Raw genomic sequence first — 14045 nt, forward strand, 5'->3', positions numbered from 1 at the left:
GTTCTGCAAGCAAGGTACTGCTGTGGTGTCATGGGTTTCAGTTTGTGTATGACTGACTCATATGCTTCCAGTGGCTATACTGTGAAGCCCTGATTGCACACACATATACACATACACACACACACACACACACACGCGCGCGCGCGCGCACACACACACACGCACGCACGCACGCACGCGCGCGCACGCACAAACACACACTTGCGCGCGTCTATTAAAGGAAGCTATTTGGTGTCTGCACTTTGTCTGCACCTGTGCTGTCGAACGCTGACTTCAGGTGTACTCCCCTGTTCTTTGGAGGCGTCCACCCATGTCAACTCAACAGTTATGTACCAACTTGCCCACCAAGCAACCCTTATGAGACAGACAATAAACTCACCTGCAAGCCAAACAGGTTTGAATGGAACAGCGTCTCGACCTCCTTAAGGTTGTTGAGCTCCTCCGCAGTTGGCGGTTTGTACAGGTCGGACTTCTTGAGCTTCTTGGAAGCCTGCGAGTCGGCCGCCGAATCGACAGCACGCTTATGAACTCCCCCATGCTCCTTCTCTTGTTTGATATCATCGTTGTCATCACCAAGGTCACCCAGAAACTGTGAAATGTCTTGGTCACCGTCTGAGTAGTCCTCGTCCTCTTCGTCCTCAAAGTCATCCTCAGACTCTGGATCAGGTGAAGGTGCTTTTGGCGGAGGCTTCCTCGATTTTGACAGTGCCATCTGGCGCTGCCGCGATGCCTGAAAGTTTTGGAATGATAACAGCAAGGCCAGAAAGTGTTGGTGCTATAACAATTATTCTCACAGTGATGCAAAGCAATATATATATATACACAAAAGCTGTTGAAGGCAGTCACAAACTAATATGGCCATCATGACACTGCTTAACACAGTTGCAAAACATCTTGAGCAAGAGAGTTCCTTCTGCAAGAATTTTTCCCAACCAAGTGAAATTACATGTCTTGGTCAGCTGACATTATGAGGTAAATCACGTGTAGATCTGTAACAAATTCGTTGGGCAATGCAATAAACAAAGACAGCTTTTAGTGCTTGTGTCATGTCTTTCTAGTCTCTGTCCACTTTTTTTTAACTGTTTCTCACACTTTCTAATATAATTCAATTAGCCCACCATTACAGCCTTCTGGAACAGAAATTGTATTTCCACCCAAGAGCAATACATGGTTTATGAGGACCACTGCAGCGAGATTCTCTGGATTAACTTCAACCACCTGACATTTTTTAAGCATTCACATATATAAAGTATGATAGAGTTTTTGCATTCTACCATCAGAATGTGGCAGCAGTGACCAGGGATCGAATCTGTGACTGTAATACAACCTGGGGAAGCACGATGAAGGCGGGAGATGGAAATTCAAGACGATGAGCAAAACGAGCTTTCACCTTTCACCTTGCTTTCACGTTGTTCTCGTTTTGCTCATCGTCCTGTAATACAACCTGTGGTCAATAAATAGTCAATGACTGATTTCGGGATTTATTAGCAGGAGAGGTGGTACAAAATTACATAAGCGGTGCCATATAAAACTCCTGTAGCCTCCACCAACATTCCAAGCATCAGTCGACAAGCTTCGGTCAAGATTTGGTGTATTTTCTCTATATTTTCATCAGTGCATGATGTCACGGGCCTACCTGGCCGCTGCCTGTCTTTCACACAGTCTCGACTGTGATGGAAGTGCTTGTACCACCCGTGCACATACTTTTTTGATAAAGCCCTGTGTCCGTACACCTGGCACAGCATGTTGTGACATTTTCTTTACGTTCTCCAAAGTCTGAAGCAGAATTTCACATTTCTATGCTGCTCCATTTCACCACTAACAGCGTCGCTGCACTACACCTTACTGCACGTCTGGACAACCAGCACGGCTATGTGCATGATGACTGACAGACCTCGGGCTTCGCTGACCTGACTGTCAAGCAACAGTACCAACTACACCGCACGCCAGGCATTCATTCCCCGCATTTATTGATCACAGGTTGTATTTCAGGAACGTGCAGTGAGAGCCGAGTCATCGAGGGTCAGAAGTGGCGCTTTGCTGCACTTGAAGTTTGTAGTTTTTTAGGTAACACTGAAATGAAAACCTATAAAGGCACGCAATAGACCCTTTACCAAATTTGAAAGTGCGTGTGTCTGGACTGCACATTTGCCCAACTAATGGCAGCATCGGCCATTGTTCAAATGGACACGATGTGCCCATGCTGGGGCTTGTCTCTTGCAGATGGTTTTCATCTTGAGGACCACATCTACATTTTCCATGTTACATAAGAAACAACCCTATGCTCGTGGACACCGGTTGGAAAAATGACTACGCCACCATTAGTGTAGTTACTGCCGCACAGAAAAGCTAGCTTTACAATTGTGAAAAGGATTATTAGGGCCGCCACCCGGCATGTCTTCAACCGGTACAACCGGTCTTTCCCTCATGTGGCCAGGTACCGTTTCGACCCCACACTGGCACACCATTTTCCGGTTCTCCCTCAATAGACACAGCTGCGTCGCACACCCTGTCGGGCATTAATGCAAAGCAGTCAACTGAATTATGACAAGACTAGTCCATTCCTAGCTTCTTAAACCATGATGTATTGTTTTGCCATTAGACTTCTACGTAAAAATATGTTAGTTTTCCCTCTCCCTCTTATTTACATGTACGCATGATGCGCATGGCAGAGAAAAAAACAGGTCACGGTGAATATATTGCGCATGTACGAGAAGATGTTCGTTTTTTTTCTGACGCCTTCTTTTCATTAAAAAATTATGGTAAGGGCGCTAAATTTGTGTGGTGTCTATTTTCACGCCGTTAAAGAGAGTGTTGTACCGAGGGTTCCCGTGACGATAAATGCACTGGAAAGTCGACAGCGTGAACACTGCCATAATAATTAATCGCATAACTTCATTGTAGTTAAGTAGTACGATGAAGAGAGTAATTCGATCGTGAATAAAAGGAGAAGTATAATAGACTACACTGGCAAGAGCACTAATCCCTGGAGGCAGACCTCATGGGTGAAAATAGTTTAGCGGTGGTAGGCTTTTGCGCGCAAACTAGCGGACGGAAACAGATGACGAATAATCACCGTTCTCTAGTTTCTGAGCAAAAGCCAACCGTCGCGGGATGCTAACAACTCGGCCAAATGAGTATAGCCTATTTAGTTAGCTTTCCGTCTGACAATCGCGTGCGGCGATCGTCAATATTACACAGCCTGAGTCAATCAATCGACCACTTGACAGCTTTCGCCTAACTATACACGCCGAAAGGACGGTATAGCACACAAGTACCGTCAACAAGTGTTAAGACGATTTGAAAACGATGTGAGGTGTGTCTGAACTGACTACTCGACACGTGACATAGCGCTGAAATTTAATTTAAGCATCCAGTAAAGCGGGGAAGTGCGCAGACTTGCATACACACATACAAAACTTCAAACATACATGTCACGTCAGCCGCAATCACGCTTGCACAAACGACCATTTTCACTGAATATCGCGCCAATGAGAGCATTTTGGAGCAGTACCGGTGACTTTGCTGACTTGGCCGGACGTTTCATTGCTTGTAAATCGCTGCTGCAACTGATCAACACGTGTTCACATTGGTCACGACAACACGTTAAAATACATCTGCGCAAGCCGCCATGTGCTCGGATGGATGGATGGATGGATGATTGAGGCTCAACCCTTTGAATCGGGCGGCGGCGGCGCGCGCCACCTAGCCTTTAATGGTTCTATATGCATGCATACCTATGTATTTGCTCCTTTACTTTTGCGTTGATATTATCCACCAATCAGATAGTCTCCGTTTAGTTATTTCTACCTGTTCAAAGTCTATTCTACTTTCACTGTCTTTAAAACCCAAAGCTTTGAATAGTTCCCCGTTAGATTCAACTGCAGGGTGAAGTTGTTTACAAGCAAGTATCAGGTGTTCAGCCGTTTCCTCCTCCTCTCCACACGCCTCGCACACCAAATCTATCTCCTGATATCTGGCTCGGTACGCTTTAGTCCGCAGTACACCTGTCCTGGCTTCAAACAACAATGAGCTTCCCTTAGAGTTATCGTACATTTTTTCTTTGGCTATTTCTTGCTTAAACGTCCTGTATGTCTCCAACGCCGATTTGGTTTGCATCTCTGTACTCCACATACCCCTCTCTGTCTCCTTAACCTTTTTCTTGACAGATGATTCCTTACTTGTCCCCCCGCTACTGCCCAAGTATTTGCTTGTCAATTTTCTAGTTCGCTTCCTCCACCGCGTGTCAATATTCCTCGTGTATAAGTAACTGAGAACCTTCCTAGCCCACCGAATTTTCCCCATTTTTCTCAATCGCTCCTCAAATGCTATCTTGCTACTAGCCTCTCTGCCCTCGAAAGAAGACCATCCCAGATCCCCCTGCACTCCAAGATTTGGTGTCTTGCCATGTGCTCCCAGAGAGAGCCTATCCACAACACGTTGCCTAATTTCCAACTGTTGCCGGGTCTCTGTTCTAATACATAGAACTGCATTGGCAAAAGTCAGGCCTGGTACCATTACCCCCTTCCATATCCCTCGTAGTACTTCGTACCTTATGTAGTTCCACAGTGCCCTACTCTTCATAATCGCTGCATTTCTGTTACCTTTAGTCGTTAGATATTTTTCGTACTCTGTCAGATACTCAATGCCATTATTTATCCACACCCCAAAGTACTTGTATTTATCGACTATCTCCAGCGTGGCCTCCTGTATCTTATGCTCGCCGCAAATATGTTATCATTAAAAATCATGACTGCTGATTTTTCTTTGCTAAACTTCAAGCCTAATCTGTCTCCTTCTGTACCACATATGTCCATTAATTCTTGCAGATCTTCTGCATTGTCAGCCATTAATACAATATCATCCGCGTACATCAGTCCTGGTAATGACTGTTCAATCAATTTTCCTTGTTTTAAAAATGATAGGTTGAAGCCGAGTCCGCTTTGCTGTATTTTGGCCTCTAAACCTTGTAGGTACAGCATAAACATCAGAGGTGACAATGGGCACCCCTGCCTAAGCCCCCGCCGAATCATTACAGGCTCCGAAACCTGCTTTTCCCATTGTATAATCACCCGGTTACCTTTATAGATATCTGTTAAGAAATTGGTTACTCCATCTTGCACTCCATCTTGCGCTCCAATAACGACGGCAGCGCCACCGGAAACCGAGACGGCCGACGCAATAACGCATTAGAGATATGGCGCACCGTGGCCTCCGAGCCTGACAGCGCACGTAATCTCGAAAGCTATGCACTACAAGCATATTAAACAAAAAGTGAAAGCGAAACTAAAAGAAAGCGTTTTGGAAAATTATTACGCGTTCTACTGTTGCGTGCTCGTAATGCTATATAGTGCCCGTGACAAATGAAAAAAAAATTATGTGCAATGCAGTGCGCAAGATGCAGAAATATTCGTATCACACTTTACGTACCTGTTCAAAAAATTCTGTAAAAGTATTGTTCTTTTTTTTTTCTTTGCAGATAGCCTGTTGTAATATGTGCAACAATGTTTTGCTTCCGCCATGGCTATTTAATATCTTGTTTTTTTTTTTGCTTTTGTGGTAACTGTCAGTCATTCACTCTCTCCCCTTATTTCGTTCGCTCTCTCCCCTTCTTGCTTGAGCAGTTCAAATGCATGGCGGAAAGTATACAGCTTCGGTTCCATTCCTCTGCTATGTTTGCGCGTTTGCCTAACTTTTCATAAGCAGTATAGGTACCAGCGCGTGGCCGAAGCAGTTTCGGGCCCACAAGAACTGTTCTGTACTGCAGTATCCAGGTGAGGCGTTCACAAGTACATATGTATCTTCTATAGTTTCGAGTTTCGGATTACTGCGGTCAAGTTGCGCCTGCAGCTGCGTCGATAGTACGAACCGTGCACGGAGGCACGAATGTGCCATCGACGTTAATGCACAGTTTAAACGTTCCATAGTTGTTAAGCCGAGTCTTAATTGTCGCTTTGTGTTTTTATCACGGATCACGGAAGCGCGCAACAAAGAGTTTCTTGAATATAAGGCCGCTGACACGTATTTGCACTGCGGAAGTATGTGGGCACGCGCTCGCTTAATTTCGTTGGAAAAAAGGAGGGATTAGCATATAGTGTCACATCTAAATGGAAAAGACTAGCCGTCATCTGATGTGCCTTATATATTTATATATATCAATGTTCAGTTTAAGTCAATGGTCATGCGGTCACACTTTTTGAGGGTAACTCTGTCAACTTCGATTTAAAAAAAAAATGTTCGATACATCCAAGCCAGGCAGGTGAATGAATTACTCGCTAAGAAAATTGCAAATGAAGATATCATGTCCTTTCCCTCTAAAAATCACGCTAGGCTAGAGAGACTTCACCAAACCCGATTTCCGGCCATTTCGTAAGATTTCTAAAAATGTAGCGGCGTGCGTAATTCCGAATATGTGTTCAGGGCTATACTGATGTAAATGGTGTGTTATATATCGCATTTCCAACTGCGAAATTCATGTCAAGGAAGCACATTATATCCCACTCCTGCGTGTGCGAAGCAATGTGCATATATGCAGATCAGCTAGTGCATATACATCTGAAAGCTGCAGCTTCTCAATAAGAAGTATCGCGCGGTGTGGAGTGTGGACGGAGTGGACTGCACGGCAAAATAACGGGGAACGTAATCGTGGCATCGCTGTAGACCAGAAACACATCAGCTGCTATCCGACATTCAAGGTACTTTCCCAAGTCCAACGTTGATGCGGGGGGAAAATGATTTCTACGACAGTGCTCATATATTCCGCAGCAGTATGAATAACAAATAATTAAAATAAATCGGAAATACCGGCTATTTTGTAATTCATGCTCATTGCATGACACCGACATATGTTAATAAAATATATTACTAGCCGGCTTCACTGGCCACCCTACTTCCGAAAACAGTCTGCCCGACGTCTCCTTCCAGCTACATCGGCACGCGGCAGGCCGCACGGGCTGGGCCTCCGTCAGAGCACGACTGGACGCCGAGCGCGCCCAACGCTCGTCGGTGCGACAAGCCGGCAACGCATCGGGCCGGCTTTAGTTGCCGACTGAACTTTGGCTCCGCGTATTTTTTTGTTTTTTTGTTAGACAGCATAAACTGTATAGCACAAAGTACATAACTACAACGATAACAAGCATTTTGCACGCTGCCACAGCTGATGCACACTGCAGAAGCACCAGACTGCGACTCTGGACTTCTTTAAATTCTTTTTTTAATCAGTTTGCTCGTGCTGCTGCTTGGTTTCAACTCACGTTTCGCTAAAATGCGGCATTTTTTTGTTTGTCCGCATCGGTGAAACGCCTTGCAATGCTTTTAAACTGGTTCGTTCGCAGCTGGTTCGGTTCGACTGGGTAGTAAGTGTCTTTTTCGCAAGAACCATGGCAAGCAGAGATACTAATTAAACACTCTGTGAAAAATGCAAGAAGAAAGAATGCGACCTCATTGCGAAATTTGAGCGCGAATGAACAAGCAATGCAAACGCGCATTCCTACTTCCAACGAGAACTGATATAGCCTCTGGCGACTCGGGCTATAAGGGGGAAAAACAGTAAAGGAAAATAGTCCAGAGGCGGGGAAGAATGCGGGCAAGAAGGGAGAACCGAGTCCAAGGCCGAATAGCGGGGCCGGGTAACCGCAGTATGGAGCTAGGAGGGGAAAGAAAAAAGAAAGAAAGAAAAAGACAACGCGTGCAACCAGGGAAGACAGGCGTAGAAGCGCGGGAAACTTCTTTTCGGCCGCCTTTCTTTTCCCTCCATGTTTTCGACTTAGCCATGTGACATCGACTGGAGTTGTACGCTGCGCTTGCGGCCGAGAAGCCAGCTGTGTCTGTCGTCAGTAAATTTTGATTAAACGGTGCGATCTATCTGAGCCCAAGATGAGAAATTCAGAAACGTGCCCGAGGCAGCACCACAAAAGCACTTGCATGCGGAAAAATTCACATGGACGCATACGCTATAGTGCGTCGCAATAAATGTACAGTCTAATTGTGATATGTTTTTAATCAGTATATAGTTTTGCCTAATATAGTTACAAGTTTCTGGCTGAAAACATGTAATGGCTTACATTAGGCAGTATCATATAGGTTTCTTTTTTCTTGTCCATCAAAGCTGCTGTCAACTTTATACGTTTTCACGCATAGCGCTTTCACATATCGCTCCTGCGCCAGAGGAAGGGCCTTCTGGACAAAATTACACCACTTCCCAAATGGCAGACTGCGCGCTGCATGCAGGCGCCCACGTGACCTAGCTCCCACGTAACCTATAGCTGCCATCTGAAATAAAGCTTCGTCATTAGAATATACGACTCATGCTTGTACTGCCTCAGTATACGAAATCGCATGCGTCGGAAGTCTCATTGTGGATATTTTATATATGAACGTCCGGTAGATATCCTGCACTACTTCTAGCTGGCACATGTACGAAAAAAAAAATTAAAAAAAAACCAGTCGTTTAACGTGATGGAACTTTCGTGATGGAACTTTCTGGTTCCTATACGGGGCTATGATGCAATATCGCGCTCAATGTGAGCTACAACGCGAATGCGCGTGGTTAAAGCGGTCGCGCGTTGTAGCTCGTACTGAGCGCGATGGTGCGTGACAAATCGAGACAATCGAACGTCCGAAATGGAGTCTATATAATTGATAAAAACATATATACCATAATGCATAAACGGAGATTTACGCCTAAATGAGCATTTGTCTGGCTACCCTGTATACGCAATGCCTCATAACCTCAAGCGTGCCGGAATCTTGGAAGAACGCTAGCATAATCCTAATGCATAAGAAAGTTGACGTCAAAGACTTGAAAAATTACAGACCGATCAGCTTACTGTCCGTCGCCGACAAAGTATTTACTAAGGTAATCCCAAATAGAATCAGGAACACCTTAGACTTCTGTCAACCAGAGGACCAGGCAGGATTCCGTAAAGGATACTCAACAATAGACCATATTCACACTATCAATCAGGTGATAGAGAAATGTGCGAAATATAACCAACCCCTATATATTACGAGAAAGCGTTTGATTCAGTCGAAACCTCAGCAGTCATGGAGGCATTGCGGAATCAGGGTGTAGACGAGCCGTATGTAAAAATACTGAAAGATATCTATAGCGGCTCCACAGCCACCGTAGTCATCCATAAAGAAAGCAACAAAATCCCAATAAAGAAAGGCGTCAGGCAGGGCGATACGATCTCCCCAATGCTATTCACAGCGTGTCTACAGGAGGTATTCAGAGACCTGGATTGGGAAGAATTGGGGATAAGAGTTAATGGAGAATACCTTAGTAACTTGCGATTCGCTGATGATATTGCCTTGCTTAGTAACTCAGGGGACCAATTGCAATGCATGCTCACTGGCCTGGAGAGGCAAAGCAGAAGGGTGGGACTAAAAATTAATCTGCAGAAAAGTAATGTTTAACAGTTTCGGATGAGAATTAACAGCAGTTTACGATAGGTAGCGATGCACTGGAAGTGGTAAGGGAATATATCTACTTAGGGCAGGTAGTGACCCCGGATCCGGATCATGAGACTGAAATAATCAGAAGAATAAGAATGGGCTGGGGTGAGTTTGGCAGGCAATATCAGATCATGAACAGCAGGTTGCCATTATCCCTTAAGAGAAAAGTGTGTAAGGGCTGTGTCTTACCAGTACTCACGTACGGGGCAGAAACCTGGAGGCTTACGAAAAGGGTTCTACTTAAATTAATCGGGATTTCTTGCATGCGAAAGTGAAAAAAGTCCACTAATTCATTTGCATGCATGGTTCACATAGTTATTCATTACTATATTATTTTTTGTACGTTTGTTTCAGTTTTTATGAGCACTGTAACTATCCAAGCTTCACTCTCGACGGTGACAGAGAAATGCCGGATGCTATTGGCGGCGAGGAGTTACGGAGTCGCCATCTATCGGAGGCGCCTCGCTGGCGTAGTATGAGGGATCACGCGGCGCGCTCCTCATAGGTTCTGCTGTCAGCGCTCACAGAAAACACCACGCGGGAGCTCTCATGGACGTTTCCGTAAGTACTTTCGAAACGAGAGAAGTTTTTTCCTGTCTAAATAATAATCTTGGGCAAACTGAAAGCACAGAATCGTTTACAGACGCTATGTCTCTTTACCGAATACGTACAGTGAATGCCACTGCGCGCGGTCGCCGCGATGGAGTCTCCCGAACCGGCTTCTTGCGTGAAAGGTAGGCAAACGCTGAGAGCAAACTATGTGAAATATGTTCTTATAGTCTTTGTATAACTAAATGGAGCGTAATAGAATGGAGCCTCAATGCAGCGATCGCACAGGTTCGCAGCGACCGACTGCGCATCTACGTGCTTGTCCGCGCACTGTTTCGCTTTCGCCGCGTGCTCGTTTTCGCACCGTGCCATGAGCTTTTGCCGCAGAATATGAGCATTTGACAGTATACAAGCAACCATTGTTGCGTGGGCGCTGTCAGAGCTGTTCAAAAATAATTTCGTTGTAGAGACTTCTACGCCTACGGGGACTGCAGTGATGTGCCGTCGCGACGATTCAATATTTTTTTTCTTCTAAATTCTTGGACGTTCAATATTATTTCTCGAGTTGCGTCGCACTGTATGTTTATCGGGGTTCTCAGCGTGCGATTTCCCGCTGCTTTTTTTTGTAATCCTGTGCATTATTTCATAACACAAACATGACCATATGCCATGCTTTTTTTGTAATGCGCCTCTTGCCGCTCCCTGTCCACTCCAGTGAACTTGCCAGTATTGATAGCATCGACAAGTTCATAGACCAAACCGTCATGATTTTAGTAGGGCATCGGACTCGGGCGAGCGTCTCAGTGCGCGTTTTTCGAACATCGCAGACCCGGCGCCGTAGCAGAAATCTTCCTCGCGTCTTTGCTCGCTGCATACTCGAGTTGTAGCCGATGACTGTTCGCCGGTTTTATGTTTCGCGAGCCAAGCTTCCCGCAGCTTCTTGTCCTGCGGCTACGTGTGAATAAGGCTGACACCGGGCTCCGTTGCGTACGTCCGGCACTGCGGCACCGAGCAGTAGCCTACCATGTTGCGCGCCTTCAAAGGCAGCTACTACCTGTTGTAGTGCTTTCAAGCGTTGTGAAGGAGACACTCGAAGCGGGAAAATCTCGCCACTAAATGAGGACCGGCGCGTACGAGGGAATTTAAACTCGTTTTCAGCTCGCTTCGGCGCTCTCGAAGAAGCCGACGCGGCTGCTATGTCCACGTGATCCCTCATAGCACGTCACGCCGACGGTGGCGCCAGATTTTCCAGTGGTGGAGCTCGAGGCCAGACAAGAATATGGGAACGGCTGATATAGGGCCTCCCGGGCATTAGGAAACTCTCACAGCAGACCAGCGCTGTCCTTTAGCTGTAGCATACTATTTCAGTGAACAAGGACTACTTGCAAATTGTTAACACTGCTACACGAAAAGATTAATGCATTTTATGATTGCAAAATAAATACCTAAAAAGAGAAAACATTGCGTTCACGAGTTTCTTTTGTTTCTGTTGCGTATTTACACTAACGAGTACAGATTAGAGGCGTTTAATGATGTTGCACATGTGAATTACGCGCATATCGCGTATATTGATTTTTAGCGCGAGTTAAACGCCTCTAATAAACTGTGCATCGTTGACCTGAAAACGCAACACGCAGCAAAACAAGAAAAACCTGATGTGTTTTTTAATATAAAAAATAATAATTAAAAAAACGTCCGCACCCGACGATGGCCAACGGCAAACTGGTGCTTACGAAATAATTGGGTCGTAGTCGGCTCGCGTTGCAGTGTGCACTCAGCCACGTCGGCTACAGTGGCCGGGCCACTGGCCGATGGTCGCTAGACGTGAGGCCAATGTCAATCCCCGATACCGGCACCCCACCGGGTGCCGAGGTCGGGCCAACCGTTTTCCAGTCGGCCAGAGGCGCCGGGACGATTTTGTAACGGGGAGATTCTGGCGCTGCTTGGGAACAAGTTCTTGCAATTAGTAAAAAAGCACGATTGAATAAATATAGTCCCGTCCAGCCGCCAACTTGTCACGCTAAGTTCAGCACCACCGCGCCCCGCGAATTCTGCAACACCAGTCAGAACTTTGCCTCTGAGTGCACGTCGGACAGACTTTCTCGCGCCTGCGGCGCTGGTGCTGGGTCAGTCACCGTCACCGGCAGCCTTTGAGCCACTTGCGTTCAACCGCGATTGCTCAGGCGCTCTGCTCTGCTTTCTAGATTTTCAATATATGTGGCCCAGGCTCTACTACGCGTACAGTCCCTACTGCTCCCACAGAAACATCTGTGATGTTATTTATAAGGTACATCGCCGTAAGGCGCGAGAAAGCTACGACACGCCACGACTGACTTGCCCGCTGCTTCACCTACTTTACCGCGCCGGCAGCCAGCGTCCGAGCGTGACCAAGTTGGATCCCAATTCGCAATGCCGGCTCGCCTAGGGACAAAAGCCTACAACACGCGCTAAGAAGCCTCCTCCGTAGTACCTAGGCAGAGTCATATTTAAAGAGCAAAAGCCCCCAGATTTTCTCTCTCGTTCTCTCTCTTACTGGCGCCTGCGCAAAAACGACTGGCGATCCCTCAAATGAACGTCTCATCGAGCTGGTCGTGATAGAGTTTCTCACTATAATAGCATTCACTAAATGAAATATTGTACTCATAGAGTTTCCTATAAAAATTACTAATTTTTGTAGGAAACTCTATGATTGTAACCCTTTCCAGTCGCGATCGCAACGAGGCTTCCGAGATCACGGTACGCGCAAAGAGTTCTCTACGCGCGCAATGCTACGCAAGTTAAGTTATGATGGCTACGCAAAATATGACACAAAAGCCGTCACTTTATTAAGTATCGCACGGTAACGCAGCGGGCCAATCCCTAGTTAAGGGGCGTTATTTAATCTCTAGATCAAAAAGATTGTTTTCTCTAGGGATTGGTTACCTTGTTTATCTAGGATTCAGATCAAGGAGGAAGTGCGGTCCGTGCGGTCCGTGCGTATTGCATGTATATGTTGACCCTCGTACAGTACATCGTACAAACGATATCCCATCGGTTGTCTCAGTGCTGTGCGCGTTGTTTGAACAGCAAGAGGAACTTGTATAGCGTCGATGTGGCAACCTTGTTCCGTGTTTGATACAGTTGATTCTTTATTCTATGGCTTGATACCACGGGAACGCCTATCGGAACGATCGAGATCAACACGCCGAAAGGCAGGGCGAAACCGGCGAAAGTTCCACAAGGCTCTTGTGCCCGTGCCGGCGCCTTATGTTCGGCCAGTTGGACAAGCAGCACAGAGCTGCAAGAATGAACTGTGGTGTTGAGCTGGTGTCAATGCCATCTGATTAGCGCAGTACGATCACGCCGGCTACCAATCTTCCGTATTGAATCGTCACTACAGAGTCTATAGCCCCTAGAAGCGGATTCGACATTTGATCGGTTGCCGTTATGCTGATCGCATGCTAGCGTTACGGGCCTTACTACCATCCTCGCCTCTTCCGTATTAGGCACCTGTGAATCTGCTCATCGCATTGCGCAATATTGCATCCAAACGTTGCAACATCTAGAAGGAAGCGGGCACTATGGAAGCGGGTTTATCGCAACCATAGAGTTTCTCACTACATGATCGCAGCGACTTCGCGGTTCACGCTCCTCCAGACATGGCTGTCGCGTTCAGTCCAGACGCTCAACTCCTCCCCAAAGACGCTGCGATTACGCAGGCTTTGCAGACGCCCGCCTGCCGCTATGTAGCCGTTGTCAACGAATTAGTTGGCGTCGACCGCGTGCGCTTCGCGTTTCTCGTGTACGGCGCGATGAACTCTCAGCACGGCGTACCGCCTTCGCAGCGATCGCGCGCCCTGGTGCGCTACCTGACCGGTGCCAGTTCCGATATCGACGTCGTCAAAGGTTGTTTGGTCGAGTGCGGCGCGTCGGTCGATGAAACCGCCTTGGAGATGCTGTACGTAATGCACAAGTTCGCGCTCATGCGAAGGATATTTGGAATCTGCAGCCACAAAGCCAGCACACTTTACCAGTCGCCCAGGAGTGTCAGAAAATTTTGG

At 46.6% G+C, this 14045-nt stretch overlaps 2 protein-coding genes across 2 annotated transcripts in view; one reads left to right on the forward strand and one right to left on the reverse strand.

Annotated features, from left to right (window-relative positions):
• The window catches only part of Mat89Ba (nucleolar protein 6 Mat89Ba), a 43457-nt gene extending 39815 nt beyond the window's left edge, over nucleotides 1-3642 (reverse strand). The window contains exons 1-2 of the mRNA XM_075668940.1: nucleotides 3515-3642; nucleotides 380-730 (exon numbers count right to left, since the gene is read on the reverse strand). Of these exons, the coding sequence (XP_075525055.1) occupies nucleotides 380-730; nucleotides 3515-3547 (384 nt within the window). The 5' untranslated portion in view covers nucleotides 3548-3642. The remainder of the gene's footprint in view (nucleotides 1-379; nucleotides 731-3514) is intronic.
• Nucleotides 3643-12768: 9126 nt separating this feature from the next.
• Nucleotides 12769-14045, forward strand: part of LOC142557238 (uncharacterized) — a 28361-nt gene continuing 27084 nt past the window's right edge. The window contains exon 1 of the mRNA XM_075668941.1: nucleotides 12769-14044. Within this exon, the coding sequence (XP_075525056.1) occupies nucleotides 13644-14044 (401 nt within the window). The 5' untranslated portion in view covers nucleotides 12769-13643. The remainder of the gene's footprint in view (nucleotide 14045) is intronic.

Source organism: Dermacentor variabilis, chromosome 9 (assembly GCF_050947875.1).
Source record: "Dermacentor variabilis isolate Ectoservices chromosome 9, ASM5094787v1, whole genome shotgun sequence".
Classification (NCBI taxonomy): Eukaryota; Metazoa; Arthropoda; class Arachnida; order Ixodida; family Ixodidae; genus Dermacentor; species Dermacentor variabilis.